General features: G+C 33.5%; 1 protein-coding gene across 5 annotated transcripts in view; it reads right to left on the bottom strand.

The window, feature by feature from the left end:
• Nucleotides 1-13262, bottom strand: part of Armc8 (armadillo repeat containing 8) — a 93201-nt gene that overhangs the window by 43269 nt on the left and 36670 nt on the right. For all 5 annotated transcript variants that reach the window (XM_010625559.2, XM_010625556.3, XM_010625555.3 and 2 more), the window contains 7 exons: nt 12681-12773; nt 11574-11654; nt 9130-9205; nt 8940-9030; nt 7776-7836; nt 5504-5704; nt 2588-2683 (listed from right to left, as the gene is read on the bottom strand). In XM_010625559.2, coding sequence (XP_010623861.1) covers nt 2588-2683; nt 5504-5704; nt 7776-7836; nt 8940-9030; nt 9130-9205; nt 11574-11654; nt 12681-12773 — 699 coding nt within the window. The remainder of the gene's footprint in view (nt 1-2587; nt 2684-5503; nt 5705-7775; nt 7837-8939; nt 9031-9129; nt 9206-11573; nt 11655-12680; nt 12774-13262) is intronic.

The raw sequence follows: 13262 nt of genomic DNA, 5'->3' as shown, positions 1-13262 counted from the left end.
TTTATTGAATAGTAATTAGGTTCCAGGAACAGCTGGTTTCTTTTCATGGGATCATACCAACACTGCTCCAAAGTAAAGATGGTAAATGTCTAACTTAGAAGTCATACTCAGTCTTCAGCTTAATTTTTGTCTGCTCCAAGGGAAAGATAGTAAGAAATAAAAACACAGCAGGCCTTTACAAGTTCTTAGAAGCATTAAGATAAAGTTACATGAAGAAGAAGGCTGGTGTCCTTCTTTATATATATATTTCAGTTATCTATTTGCTTTTGTTTTCTCTTTTTTGTTCTACTTCCTTTCCTTAACAGGCCATAGTAGGACATGGGGCACATGTTATTTACTGAATTATGTTCCCATTTTCAATTTAAAAAGCAGACCAACTGAACATTTCATCTTTTTTCTGAAAGTTTTTTTTTTCTCCTTTTGGTGGTGGCCAGGCTGGGATGGGGTGCGGGGGTGGGTGGGTTCCATAGTCCTTTAAATTTCTTTCAGACTATGAATTTAGTTAACTGAAATCTTAGCAAGTATTAATACTACCTTAAAAAAAACAATAATAAACATTGTACTTTAAGAATCTACATCAAAAAGGCATACAAAGGACATAAGGCATAGGATAAAAGAAAAATATTTCATAGATAAAGAAAGTAAATTAAAATCTAGCCAAATAATTTTTTAAAAAATAGAATAAATGTATTCAAAAGTTATTTATCAGTTTTATACACTAATAGTAAGGATTTTTCACTCCTAAAACCAGTCTTCAAGTAGATTTTATCACAAAATTATATTTTCAATTTTACAATTTCTCATCAGTATATACTATCAACTCTAAGTTAATTAAAACATTTAATTTCCAAGAAATTAAATATCATCCTAAAAAAACTATATAATCCCATCACATAAGAATGTCACAGCATTTTTATCACACAAAAACTATAATAATTATAACTTATTCTTTATTTATAATCTTTCTACAGAAATAACCAGGAGTTAGCCTTACCAGGATATTATTACACATATTATGAATACAAATTTTAATAGACTACTGATTAGATTGTTAGGGTGCAAATATTTCTAGAACATGATATCACAAATTAAGTCATTAATTCCAAAACAATAGTTTATTAACAAAAAAGTACAAAGAAGTACATATGGACATCCTATTTCCTCCCATTATGATCTCTCTGTCTCCCTTTCAGCCTATGACATGGTCTTTTGAAGCTGTAAGAGTAAGTCAAATACTTCTGTTTCCAACAGGCCTTAATAACCATTCAAAAACAAATCACTGTATTTAAGTTATAAATGCCCCTTCCCTTGTAATGTACTATATGTCTAAAGTGAACAAAATAGACCAGTGTCAATACCCATAAATCATGTTTAGACATAAGGAATATTGTATCGCTAGTAATGTATGTTTGCTTTGAAGTAACAATTGACAGCTTAAAGTTTAGATGTCTCAAAAATGATTTTTATAGGTAAGCACTAAAACTAAACTAAATTTCAAAAGAGATCAAAACCTCTTGTTGGCAAAACTAGATTGAGGTATATGGAAAATATTCAGCTTGTTAGTTGTGCTTTTTACATTGATTTTAAATGAAAGCTGCTCACAGATCTGATCTTATTGCTACTAATTCGGTATCTTCAAGGATAATTCTTTTTTTATTTCTTTCAACAAACTTAAGTTTTTCCATATTTCTTTCTAGAGACCTGAAGTACTTGTCTAAGCCATCGTAAATGCCAATACGCTGTGATTTCTCTCTTAGTGTTCCTTAAAATACCAATATAGATGGGAGGACTCAGTAACCTGCCATGTTCAGTAAATAACTCTCCTAAAACATGTAGTTGTACTTACAGATGGTTTTGAAAGCCTTGTGTAGAATATTAGATTACAAGTGTTTTTGAGTAGTAAGCTTCAGCCTTTGGTTTTTGGAGGGAGCCAAGTCAGAACACTACACTCTACTTCTTACATAGTACTATTCTTATAAAGAACATGAGTTCAGTGTTAGACTGGACTGTAGTATTTTAAGGGTGACACATTTTTGAAGAGCTGGAAAATTCAGATGACCACTCACTAAACATAAAATCATCATTCCACAAAGATTTTATTCACATTAATCTTGCACAGTAGCAAAAAAGTTAAAATTAAAAAATTTTTAAAAACATAAAACTAAGCCACATATCAAAGAACAATGTACAATAAAGATTTGAACTTCTCAATGGCATTAGAAGGTATTTCCATAAATAACATTTACAATTCTAATGTTAGGTCTTTCAAGGTGTCTGAAGCTTCACAGTGCTAAAATTGATTTTTATCAGAACACATGCAAAAATGTGCAACATAATAATCCATATTAATGACACAAAAAAGCAGGCCAGTTATTTGTCATTCCAGCATGGCCGTGCCATTCTATGTTCTAAAAACAAACAACCCCCCAAATCCAGGTCCCATTCATTCTTCAATTATGCCTTTTGTCACTCTGCTTTATTATATTCAAACAGTCACTGTTAGTGCTCTTCACCACGACTTTCAGGTTGATGTCACTCCCTGCCTGCTGGCTGTCAGGACTGGGGGACGCCCCTCTCCCAGACTCACCTTCTTCCGGATGTCTTCATCATTTGCTCCAAGAGAAGCATAGAGCTTGAATGCAGCCTGGCGGAGTTCGTGAGCATGTTTTAAGTCATGATCAAGCTATAGAAAGAGAAAAAAGAAATGTTCCAATTCAGTCCATAAATTAAAATTTCAATTAAAAAAACTGAGTATGAAGAAAAAATTCGTTAACAACCAACACATTAATATTGCACTGAATTTTCTAGTTATTTTTGGGTTCTGCTCATTTATGACTGGTATCTTCCTGCATTTGAGTTAGCATGACCTGAAATGCAGTCTGCTAAGAGAAACTCCACAATGTTTGACACCAATATATGAAAAGCTTTTGTGAATGTCTTGGCCCTTAAAAATTCAGGGTTCCAATATAGTGGTTTTAGTGGCTCTGATGCTTACTTGCAGTGGCTCTTTGAATTGCTTCCCTAAAATAGAAGGCAAACTGAGGCCTTTCTGGCTTGAGACTACAGCTGATAAACTGAATGCTATCCCACTGATGTTTTCAGGAGGTTTTCCTACAAGGAAAAATAGTATTGGTCTAATTTCAGCATTTAAGAAGCTTATGGAAACAGGGAACCCTTTTGTGAAAACTCTCAATAAACAATATACTGTGGTAACCATTATTGTCTATTAAGATTATCTAACACATGTTCAGGGCATTTGTTTTCCTTCTTGTCTTGGATTTTTAGAGAATGATTACTTTAATATAATTAATGGAACCTTTCAACATATATACGGCTTAGTTACTGATTTTTCTATAAATCTGATTTATCCACAAACTACCATGAAAATAAAAGAGGCATATCTTCAAGTATTTTTAATAACTATGAACCAGTCTATGAACTATACAAGACATATCAATAATATAGATAATTTTAAACTAAAAGCTATAACTTATTCATCCAAATGAGTACCACTTTTTTCAAAGGAGTTACCTTGGAAAGTTAATATTATTCCATATTGTAAATGCTGTTCAAAACATTCTAAGAACTTCTTTTGAAACTTCCTAAAGAACTAACTGGCATATCGGCTAGAAAAATCTGACAGCTGTCTATAGCTTCAGCAACTGAAGAGTTTTATTTTAACTGTCATGGATTATAGTGTGTAACAATACAAAAATCAACCTGGGTAATATCATTTAGTGTAAGGAAAACTCCACAAAATACAAAGTAATGAATAAAAACTCATTTGGAGTAGCTCTAAAGCAATTCTTTTTTTTTTTTTTGGTACCAGGGATCAAACTTGGGTGCTTGGGCTTGTGAGGAAGGCGGCAGAACTGAGCTAAATCCCTGGCCCTAAGGCAATTCTTAAAAAGTAGCTCCAAAACTGTCTTAATCAAAAGCAGGTATTGATAGATTATGGGAGAAACTTTAAAACATACAATACTTATTTTTGGTTAAATTATAAAGTACCCATAAAGTCCTAACTACATATTAGTCGTAATTTACACAGTATTCTGACTTGGACTAATATAGCATAAAAATCTCATGTTTATGAATAGGAGAGACTTTTCTTTATGGGGTAAATGCACTTTTGTAGTCAGAACTCCTTGGAAAATCTACCACCAAAATTAAAGATGATAAAACAAACTTACTCAAATTTGGTAACAAGAAGTCATTTAAGAAAATTATTGTCCTGGTTTTACTATGGTGGAAATGAAAAAAAAAAACAACAACACTACTAGCAAGGATGATCACCTAAATTTTAGTTAAATGAGCTATACAACTTCGTGCCAGCAGTTCTTAAAACTATATTTCCTCACTCTGGTGCCCAGACAAAACATTTTCTTTGCCTCATCAGGGGAGTAAACCTAAGAATATTTATGAGACCATGGTTAGGGTTTCCCTATCACCTCTACTACATAAAAAAATACTACTAAAGGAAGAATAGGCACATAACTTTAAAACAGAGAGCAGTATACATTACTAGTACAAACATCAATATTATTTTATGCCCTTCCTAAGACAAAAAAAAAAGACATATTTTTAATAGTTTACTTTCATCATTAAGTGCTAATGAATTTTTGCCTGATAAATAAGATTTAAGGACTTCAGAAGCACAGGGAATGTCAAAAGGATGATTACCAGTGAGAACACTGGCATCAAAAATAGTCATAACTGGGCCAGGAATTTAGCTTAGTGGTTCCAAGCACAAGGTCCTACCAAAAAAAAAAAAGAAAAAAAAAGTCATAATTATGAAGTAGTACTGAACGCTCACTAATTAAGAAGCATACCATGACTGTCTTAAAAAAAACTTCCTTTGTAGAATCTCTTAGCCTTACAGAAATGGATATGGAAAATAGGCTGAGAAGCAACAAGTTAAAAGCAGTTATCTGTCAATTCTAAGGAACTTATATTTTCAGAAAAAGTTTGTACTATTTGGTCCTTGGTGACCCCAAACTAGGTGGTCCTAGGTGGTCTCAAAACAAATGATTGCATTGGCTCTCTCTAGTAGGTCCAAAGCACAGTATGAAAAAGAAAAATGGAAAGAAAAGACAAGAAAATGAAGCAAAAGAGAAAGATTATAGTGGACTGTAACATGAGATCATTCAGTCACCTGAAACAAAAGATCATCTTTGACCTAAAGCATGAAAATATAGCAACTGAGATGATTCTATGATTCTGAATAGGATTGGGTGAAGTTGATATAATGGGGGTTTACTTGAGAGCCAATTTTCTTTTTTCATGCTCGTATGCTTAATAAAAAAATTTCCTGAAAATAAACATTAAACAAATTGGTTTTTAAAAATTCACTAAAGTATCATCTATGTTGACAAAGGCAAAAGACGCCTTTATTTAAAAGGTCTTCGAGTTACAATTATTATCAACTGGTTCAAAATTGTGAGCAGTAAGAAAAACTTTTTAAAAATCCCTCTTTTCAGCTGCTAAAAAGTAAAAGAGAACATACCCTTTTTATATCAGTGATGGCACTCACAGAGCTGGGATACTTGAAATAATCAGCAAGCATGGCAATGAGGTGATCAGTTATGCTAGCGATTCTCTGTAGCTCAACATCTGGCTCAATCAGGTATGCGAGTGTTTCAGCTCCTTCAACTCTCTCCTCTAGTAATCTTTCCTTACTGCACATTCGAACCAAACAAGGCAATGTCTGAAAGGTAGGGAGATTAATTATTTGTCTTTTGTTAAAGCAAAACCTTGATGAAGAGGATACAGTGATGAATCAACAATGTTTTGTACTGGAAGTCATGTTTGTGATTATTTCCTATATTGACTTTCAGAGACAAAAGTTTTTTAAAATGCAAAACCAAATAAAATTCAGTGCAGATTAATCAATTGTGCTGGCACACTAAACTCTAATTGTACCAACTGTATTACTAGAAGCTCTAATATGCTTTTATGATAAGACTAAAGCTTTGTTGAAAAACTAATAAAACACATTTAGGCATCCCTAGTAAATTATATTTGATGGTTCTGTTTCTGCATATTTATTTACCTAAAAAAGATCCAGTATTTTAATCAGGAATTATTGCCATAAAGTATGCCATCTTTTCTTTAGTGATTAGATGGTTGAGATAACTTTTTTTGTTTTGTTTTTGTTTTTTTTTTTTTGGTACCAGGGATCAAACTCGGGTCTTTGCACTTGCAAGGCAGGCAGCGAAACCACTGAGCTAAATCCCCAGACTAGTTGAGATGACTTTTATTTTCTGTTCTGGGGATTAAAATCTAGAATTGTAAAAACAAAATACAACTTTAAAAATTCAGTGATCTCACCTTTCTTAGAGTCCAACAACTCTCCTAAAATGTGAGTTAAATGCATCAATCGCAGCTGTTAGGCTTTCCCAAGAACTTGCTGGAATGACTGTGGTATCCACTAGTTCAATTTTACTTCTGAAATCCTTCAAAAATCTTGGCACTGATCTTGGTAATTTAACTACATTAGGCTCTCAATAAAAATATGCCATGTATTTACTATTTCTAGGGGCAGTAAATCCAATTTAAAGGATAATGTCAAAGTAGAAATTGAAATGTTGAGTTAGAGAAAGCCTTCTTCAACTACTGCATCAACTGTGTTCTGCTGTTTTATGTTTTTATTATGTTTACACCACAGAATTTAGCACTTTATTATTCACTATTGATTTCTATTAGGCTTTAAAATTCAATTCTATGTTTTAGAGAAGGTCGATTCTTTTCCTAACAATACTATTACTAATATTTATTGATTCCATAAATTCATGAAGTTTTGCATTCATTAAGTTTTAATGTCTGCAAGTACTACATAAAGATATACTACTAAATCTATCTTACCAATGACAAAATAAAGGTTAGAGAAGAAAATAAACCAGTGACTTGTACAGAAGCCTTCAACATTCTAATGCAGAGTTGTTTACTTGGGAGATCCTCAGATTTCATGAAGTAAATCAACTTTTCACTGAAGACTAAAGCAAAATGGTCTTAATATTCTTTTATCCTTGGACAATGATAATGAGAGAATTCACATTCATAAAATAATACCAAGACCAATTTTATTATACTTACTTTGTCTTTACAGCAAATAAGGTATTTTAATGTATTTAATATACTGCTACTCAAAATCACTGTGAAGTAGATAAGTGGGAATTATTGACTCTATTTTCATAATCAGGAGTCTGAGGCAACAAAAGAATAAAGGACATCAAGCCAGTCAGTAGTGGAGGTATTAAAACCAGAATTTAGTTCTTAGGACTTTTAGGGATGAACTCTTGTCCAGGCTTTCTTAAGATAAGGTTACATTTGTTATACCACAATGATGATAGTTGTTTTAATGTGGTACATACTGTTTCATTAAACTTTTTGTAGCTGTGAGGGTGAAATGAAATCTTTACCTGTAGAACTGGCAAACTGCCTACAACACTGTGCAGTAAATTGAGTGAAAAATCAAGGATTAAAGTATATTTTCCATTTTGCTTAAACACTTTTATAATTTCTTCTTCCTCCTAATTACCAGAAAATGAAGAAGTTGTGATAAGGAAATAAATATTTCACTTTGATGCTCCAAATACATCTAAAACCAATTTTTAAAAGCTACATTGCATCCCACTGAAAAGAATGGTATTTTAATATTATATGTTATAGACACAAATCATAAAGAAATATATAAAAAGAAACAGCAATGCCAAATTCATATCCAATATGTATTAACACTATATAATTTTCATGTTTCAGAGAATTAATTAGCTCACCTTTAATACAATACAGCTGTCATCTGTCCGAATTGCTCCAGCTCTACACATATAAGTTAAACTGGAATAAAATGACAGAAAGTAAGTTTGTGCTTAAGATTTAAGATTTTAAAAGAAAAATTATTTGCCTTTAAGATTTTATGGTAAATACAAGAAAATCAAGTATAGTACTACCTTTGAGGGAGATTTTGATATTCTCTTATCTGAAATTTAGTCATATAAATAGTATGCCAGGTATTAGAATTTTTCAACTCATATTGTAAAATCTCTCTCACTATTATTATTGTGAGGCTTATCATGATTTTGTTATGGCTGGAAAAATATAGACTTTTATTCAATTTTTTTTGTTATGACTTTTTAAAAAACCTGTATCACTTTACTAACAAAGGCAAAGGCTCAGTCAGCTTTGAAGACAAGTCAAGCAAACAAAAACACAAAATAAATAAAATTTATGATCATGAGTGACTCATCAAAAAGTCCCAATTCCAGCCAGGGATTTGGCTCAGTGGTTCCACTGCCTGCCTCGCAAGCACAGGGACCCGCGTTCGATCCCTGGTACCACAAAACAAACAAACAAAAAAGTCCCAATTCTCTATTACAAAATAAAATTAGAACCCTGAACAACAGGTGCTCAGCATATTTGTTAATGTATTGATAATGCAACTGCAATTCTCACTCCATATTTCTCTGTCTTTATATTTTTCTGGCTTAATATTCAGCATAATACATGTTGGTTACATTTGATCTAAATCTGTTTTATTTGAACTGAAATACAAAGAGAGTAAACTGAAGATGTAATACTTTTTTGTAGTCATAGATGTTACATCAAAGTTCCTGTTCTGCACATTGTAATAAACCAACAGTATAAAAAACTGACATCCATTTACTATAATGTGACAGTCACATGACTTTCAAATTTCAAAATCTCAAGATGGGGAGTAGAAGTGAGAAAATTCGACTGTCCAAAAAACACTCTAGGGCCGGGGATTTAGCTCAGCGGTTCGGTGGCCTGGCTTGCAAGCGCAAGGACCCAAGTTCAATCCCCGGTACCAAACAAAAACAAAAACAAAACAAACAAAAAAATACTCTACATTAAAAAACAACAACAACAACAACTCTGTATTGATAAAACACTATTCCTTCCCATACTGTTTTGACTTTTACCATTTTGCTGACGTGAGCTGCATTTCAATGGGCTTATCCCTCTGTAACATCTTCACAAATATCTGCGGTAACAATTCTCCATCAACCAAAACTAGAAATAAAACAAACAACAAAGATTAAAGAAATTCTTTAAATCTACAAAATTCAAAAATTAAACCATGCAGAGGTGCCACCGAAAGTTTCAGCTTACCATTTACCAGGGTCATGGATACCTGGGGGTTTTCAAAAGCTAGAACTGAGAAGCATTTCAGGGCTTGCATTCGAACCTGTAAAAATAAATGAACAAATAAAACAGGCATTTATTTTATTTTTCAAATATGATTTTAGTGTCTCAGAATCTAAATATTTCTTCTGAATAAGTTAACTATTTAATTCTGCTTAAAAAACTAAAAGTGGGATACAGTGTAGTTTAGTGGTATGAATTTGCTTAGTATACATAAGGTTCCCACTTCAAACTCCAGTACTGGAGAAAAACAAAACAAAACTACAACAAAAAAAAACCCCAAAACACAGAAGAAGGTCTCAAGGGAATAACAAAAATACCTGTATATCTGAAGAGTACAGTAAAAGTTCATTATAAAAAGTTTAAATTGGACTGGGGATTTAGTTCAGTGGTTCTACCACCTGCCTCACAAGCACAAGGTCCCAAGTTCAATCCCCAGTACCAAAAAAAAGAAAAAGGTTTAAATTAATATTGAAGCAATAAAAAAGAAAAAAGTGAGGGGGAAGTAGTAATATAACTAAGATAAGTCTGTACTCAAATTTAAAAGAACATTAAATAACAATTTTTATAAGACAGGGAACTTAATAATAACTACCAAATTTCTTTCAAATGGAACATTTCTTGTTCTCTAACTACAAACTCAAGAATTGAAGATGAAAAAATTACTCTTGGAAATGTGTATGTGATAGAGGATGGAGGCAAAGAACAGGGGAAATGATGATAAGAATAAAAGTTTAAGAAGGACTAATTTAACTTTTAAAATATTCATGAATTGTGCTATTATTCTTTAAAACTAGGTTACTGGCCTGGAATGGTACCAAGGGCCCAATCTACTAATCACATGCAATATGTTTTACTATTTGCAGAATTCCCAGGACAGCTGTTATTTTTCATTCTCTCCATTTAGTTTTCATCAGATAATTTCATCCTTATTTCTGAGGCTGATTCTACATACAACCTTCTTATGAAGTTGGCAGGCACTCATACGGAGTGTAAAAAAAAACCCCTGTTCCTCACCTGGACAATGCTGTACATGTGCCCACTGGTGGAACACAGAATAGGTTAATGACACAGACAGTGAAACAAAGACTAATACGACCACTTTCCCTTCCACAATCTTTAGGCTTCACATGTGCTAGGGGCTTAGCTTCAGAATTTCCTGGGAGACTGAAACAGACCAAATTTCTGTCTTGGCCAAAGAGCACTGGACACCCAGGTGGACTACTTCCCACATTCCTGGGTCCCCATTGTGTCCTAGCTCCAAGAGTGAAAAATGATGCCCACGTCCTGCTAGCTATAAGCCTCAAGTCACAGCTTTTTCTTAGCTGTAAAAAGTTTTCAAATTTGTTAAAGTAAGTCTAGCGCAGAAAGGATGAGAAATAAAGAACAGGGAGAATTAATGAAACCTAAGAATGGCAAAGTGACAGGACAATAAATAGATGCCCGACCACTGTTTCTTAATATGCAAGTGCTAACTGATTTTGACCTCTGTAGCATAGGGCAGAGAAAGTAGATTTCCTTCTCCAGCCTATGGTTAAGTTTCAAGCTGGCTCCATTCCCATTCCTATTCTTGTGAGTTCTTCCCAAGACCAAACTTCAGATGTCTGAGGCAGGGAAAACAGACATATTAGCAGGCCCTACCTGAAATAAAACTATAGACCAAAAGAGCAAGTGACTGCTTCCCCATTCTGCTATATCCAGCTCTAATGTAACAAAAGGATAATGTCTCAATATTTACTAAAGCTTGGTAGTTGGGCAACAACGACTGGCCAAAGTCTGAACTCAATGCGTAATAATGTATACATAAAAGGCAGTAAAGAAAAATTTAATAAGCCTGGAAACTCTTGACTTTTTAACTCAAAACACAAAACAATACATTTTAAATGTTAATGTATATGTAGGTGTATGAGTTTGAGTCACTATGGCTAAATAAAGGCTTCAAATAAGAAATCTGTATTCTTCCTGTATCCTTCCTGATACAACCAGCTATTGATTATATATATATATATATATATATATTTGAAGGCATCACCTCAAGCAGCAACTCTGGCACTGAAACTTAACCAGGAAAGACTTGAAATACTGTTGAAGAGGTGAAAATCATTAGCACAATCATATTCTTTTTTTTTTTGGTACTGGGAATTGAACTTGGGTCCTTGCGCTTGCAAGTCAGGCCACCGAACCGCTGAGCTAAATCCCTGGCCCAGCACAATCATATTCTTAAAAAAAAAATAAACAAAAACAAAATAGAGATGCAAGGCCAACTTTTTTCAATAAAAGAAAATTGTTAGGTAGCATAAAACTCTAACATTTTACTGATAAAATACTACTACTGATCATAATGCCTGTCCAGGCGTCTTTCCGTACACCAAAAACAAGATAAAAATTTAGCCATATTTTTAACATCTTACTTTGTAGGACAGTGAGGTTAATAGGTGAGCAATATTCTGAACTGCACCATGGTTAAATAAAATTGTTTGATGATCTGGCCCCTGAAAGAAAATAAATAATACATTAAGAAAAGTATGATTCATTTTAATAAAGATATATTCACTTAAATGTAGAAAGCTACATGTACTACCATGTAAATTTCTCAGTTACCCTTTGCTTGCAAAACTCTACCCTAAAAAGCATGGTAGACACTGTTTTTAGTCCTACAAGGGACTGCCATATCTGACCTCACCCCAGTTCTACAACTGCTATCTCTTTACCTCACCAAAATATGGAACATGCCCTTCCAACTACTAAACAGTGTATTACCAGAGCCAACAGAGTTACTATGAATTCTGTATTTCATGTGCATACCATTTTCCTATGCCCACAGGAGAGAATGACACCATCATGCTTACAACTCAGGACCAATGACTACTCAAGGGAAATTCTAAAGCTAACTACAAGAGACCCTAACCTACCATAACACATCATGGAGGGTTTCAGGTAATATTATAGTTTTGAGAAGAAACATAATACATCACAGCTGAAAAGTGAATGTGTCTTGGGTTCTTTATTTCTCATTTCTCTTTTTAAAATGATTGCTTCTTAGAGTAGGAAAATAGAGACAGGAAGATAAAAGCATTTTGTTTTTCACCAACTTTGTTTTCTATCTTTTTTTTGGTACCAGGGATTGAACTCAGGACCTGCCACTCAGAGGTCGCAGCACCACTGAGCTAAATCCCCAGCTTCCTTTGATTCTTAGTAAGTTTCTCATTTTGTCTTTCTGCAAATGAAGCTACAGGTGCCTACTGGTCAGTGAGGCAGCAGCTTCAGGGTGGAAAGTGTGTGAGCTTTTGTGGTCTTAAACTCACCAAAATGGGCCTCAGAAACCTGAGCAATTGCTTAAGAGGTGGCAACAATTTAGAAGTGAGAATTTCAATAAATATTATTAGTAGCCTGTTTTTGTTCTTTAATAAGTCTACTTATGTATGTATAGGTTATCTCTGAGAGACTCACAAACAACACACATCTCTTAAGGGCATCTAAGATGTTATATTATAGAGAACATTTACTCTGGTTCTTACTTTACAACAGTGTGAGAAGATCTGACAGATATACTCCTGGGTATAGCGGGACCTGCTAAGCAGTGCCATGAGATGTGGTATCACTGTGGCATCCTGGAGTGAAAGAAAAGGAGAACGACAACAAGAAACTTAAGACACTGGGCATATATTTGACAAAGTGTTTCTATGAACAGGTGCACACAAGAGCCTGTTATCAAAATGGCAATATATCAGGGAAGAAAGCAGAACAAAAGCAACATCATCATCGAAACTGTCTAGACAAAGAACAAGGAAAGGGACTTTCATATCTGTTTCAAAATGAAATATAATGAAAGCAAACTCAATCTCTTTCCCATAAAAAGCCTATATCCTCAAAATACAACGGTCTCATTTCAATAAGACTTGACAGGAATCAGATTTGAAACAACAATGTGAAATGATTAATAAACTATACAATAATAGCTCATAAGTAAGAATTACTACATAAAAAATTTGACAATTTTGATCTGCATAATCTGCACAAAACAATTTACATGATTAGCAACTTCTCACATAAAGCCCAAATACTATGTGCTTACTACTGACATTTAGATAGTGGCTTAG

This window comes from Fukomys damarensis, unplaced genomic scaffold (assembly GCF_012274545.1).
Source record: "Fukomys damarensis isolate Sample0158 unplaced genomic scaffold, DMR_v1.0_HiC HiC_scaffold_37, whole genome shotgun sequence".
NCBI lineage: Eukaryota > Metazoa > Chordata > Mammalia > Rodentia > Bathyergidae > Fukomys > Fukomys damarensis.
This window is presented reverse-complemented; position numbering and strand designations above follow the sequence as displayed.